At 39.0% G+C, this 3,232-nt stretch overlaps 1 protein-coding gene across 4 annotated transcripts in view; it reads left to right on the forward strand.

Moving 5' to 3' along the window:
- The window catches only part of LOC101853537 (stimulated by retinoic acid gene 6 protein-like), a 27,147-nt gene that overhangs the window by 4,981 nt on the left and 18,934 nt on the right, over positions 1-3,232 (forward strand). For all 4 annotated transcript variants that reach the window (XM_005094740.3, XM_035968827.1, XM_005094742.3 and 1 more), the window contains exon 4: positions 2,745-2,830. In XM_005094740.3, the coding sequence (XP_005094797.1) occupies positions 2,745-2,830 (86 nt within the window). The remainder of the gene's footprint in view (positions 1-2,744; positions 2,831-3,232) is intronic.

Here is a 3,232-nt window from a genome sequence, read left to right on the forward strand (position 1 = left end):
CGCAGGTGGTTCTAGAAGAAGGCCACAAACGCACACAAACTCAAGCAGACTGACGCACACACACTTGACCTGCGTGAATGGGGATCCGACTTGGGACCCGAATGACATGTAAGAGGCTGCGCGCGGCGCGTGCGCTGAGCCAGGAGCTACACTGACTCGGGACCAGAACGCAGGCGAGGTGCCGAAACAGGCTTATCGGGCTACATAAACCCGGCTCCCGCAGGATGAGGGTTAAGTATGTACAGAAAAGTATCAGAGGCGCCAACTGATTTGTGGAAAAAAAAAAAAACCCAAAAAAAAACCCTGAACTTTTTCAACCGCTTCAAAAATCAGGGTTTCTGGAGAATCAGCACCTCTGAGGTGCACAGTATTCTTCAAAATTACAATCTTCATTCTCATTTGCTAACCGACCAAGTCACATATTTTGCAAGAAAATTGAGAGGGGGGAAAAAAATTGATTCCAGAGAGACTCGATTTTATCGGAGTGCTTGGTAGGTCTAAAAACTCGGAAAAAGTAGAAACTCACTTTTCATACAGTTTGTCAAACTCTTCCCCCCACACATCAGCCAAGCCTGGGCACTCGTGAGGACACATCAAAGTCCAGTCTCCATTTTCTTCCACTCTGCGCATGAACAAGTCCGGGATCCACATGGCGTAGAACAAATCCCTGGCCCTCTGCTCCTCAGCACCAGTGTTCTTCTTCAGGTCCAAGAACTCAAAGATGTCGGCATGCCATGGCTCCAGGTAAACGGCAAACGCTCCAGGCCTCTGAAAATAGGAGGACAAAAATCATTGCAAATTCAATATGAAAAGTTGAGAGAACCAACCAGCGGCGCCTTCCAAACACGACATAAAAATCTAGCCATTTATATAGTAGAACTGAAATAGTATCATTACTTACCCCCCCCCCCCCCCTCCCCCAGAACTCCTGGTATTGACCCTAATTGAGAATCTAATGGTAGGCCCTTAATTAAGCGCATACAGCTTTAATAATATTACTCATAGTTTAAACTAAGTCTTTTTTAATTGTGGCCTTTAAAGTGCTGGTTTGTTTGTAAAATACTGCTCTATGGGCTTCTGCTAAGTAATAAAGTTACAACTCGACAGCCAATGATTGGGAAGTTGTGAGAGCAATGAAGATCAACAATAAAAATGTTGCTGATTATTGACTCCATATATTATAATATAGGGCTATACCTCCTAGTCTACAATGACAGCTGTCATTCTTGATTAAAAAATTTTTTTTTTAGGTGCTACTGATAGTGATATAGGCATCTTTTTGTTAGGCCCCAAGCAATTTACCCATAACATAATATATTATCCGACCAAATCTGTGGGTGCAGGTCACGCTGCTGGTGGCCGACAGGGTGCTGCTCACAAACCACAACCTCTCTGGTCAAGGGATAGTACATTTTCACCATATTAGCTGTTAAGAGGAGTAACGTATTTTGGGCAGACCCATCAAACGTCGAAGATGTGGTTTGTGAAAAATTAACTCTCAAAAACCCTCTATGTGGGGGCAGTTTTTGAACTGTCCTTAACATGTTTTGCAAAGTTTTATTTTTGAAAATGATAAATATAATTGCATGCTCTTCAAAAGAATTAACAGGCAAACTCTGGAGGTTTTGTTACGGCATTCTCTAAAATCCCTATGTTCAATTTCAAGGTTCCTGGTTTTACAAAACTTGTACTTGTACTTGTTTTTTTGGGAAAGTGACTAATTTGGATGTGGGCAATCATAGGCCTCCACTTAGTTTTGAATCTGTCACAAGATTGTCAACATTATGGAGATAAAAACCATGGAGATAATATAATACTGATCTTAGTATTTAATTATAATGAGAGCATTGACAATATAATGATAAACATCCTATGTAATGATAGTAGGATAATATTTGATAATGATAATTAGGATGATATTACTAATTGTATAGTTTGTTTATTTCACATATTTTCTCCATATTACCTAGGCTTGTTTAATTTTTCATGATCTAAAACAAAACTATTAAAAAAATTAGGATACTGCATGAAAATGCAAGCCCAGAAAGAATATGTTATGACTGTTAATGTACATATATGGTTGTGGGTGTGTTGGCATGCATTGTGTGAACATGCGGCTTAGAACGCTGTTTGTTTTTATTGCAAGACTTCATAAAATATGTCACTTTAAAGCTAATTTAGCCCATCAAATCCTGGGTCAAAATCTTGGAAGAAAGAATTGGTACTTGGACCTGTTTTTTAAAAACTATTTTGCTTAAAATGTTGGCATCAGATGAGAAAATGAAATAAGGTTTTAAAAATAGCTGCCAAAATTCTTTTCTGGTTTTGTATTTTTTTCTTCCTGGGGGCGTTTGTGAAGAGTCTTACTTGCTAAATTTTGGCTGTAATTCTAACAGTGGATTATATGAGGGAAAAATTTAGATGCTCAAAATATGTTCTATGTAATCTTTAGTATGAAAATTAGGCTTAACCCTTTGAGGCATATTTCCCCCTCCTTACCCTCATAATTTAACTAGGGTGTCAAACTCAATCACTCAAAAGGCCAAACTTAAATTACACTTAATGATAACGTTGCGGGTGGAACTGGATAAATACTCATTGAGCAGTGGAAAACTAAGTTTTATTTTGATCAGTAATATGAATTTAAACGGACAAAGGTTGAAATTACAAATCAAGGCGCACCAACTTCACTCTTATGCCCGTGGGCCTTGAATTTGACACCTGTGCATTACAACGATCCTCAGAGTTTCATCATCTTATACCTCTCCCTACTTGAAAAGAGGAAGTGCAAACATCGAAACTGTTGCAATGGCAGACCAGGCCTCATTGTGTAAGTTTTTTTTGTTCAAGCCATGCTGTGTTTTCTGCTCGTCTTTATGTTTCTGTTGGTCTCTAAACATTTTCTATCAGTGGGTGGTTGGTGAGCGTTCTGATGTGGTTTGCTGCTTCTTTTCTATCAAACATCTATCATTCTTATCTCTCCTCCTTTTTTGTCGCTTTGTATACATGTAGAGTCCATTCTTGTAAGACTAAGACATACAGTTGAATCTGCTCCAACGCCACCTGTATAAGACAGTCACTTGTACAAATAGCCAATTCCCATTTCCTACCACGTGTAATTTTACATTACAGTGACACTATGTAAGATGGCCACTCTCCTCCTCAACAATGGGTGGCCGCCTTAAACAGTTTTGACTAAATTAATTGTGTCCTGTAAAGCATAATCTAATCC

This window comes from Aplysia californica, unplaced genomic scaffold (assembly GCF_000002075.1).
Source record: "Aplysia californica isolate F4 #8 unplaced genomic scaffold, AplCal3.0 scaffold00088, whole genome shotgun sequence".
NCBI classification, from domain to species: Eukaryota; Metazoa; Mollusca; class Gastropoda; order Aplysiida; family Aplysiidae; genus Aplysia; species Aplysia californica.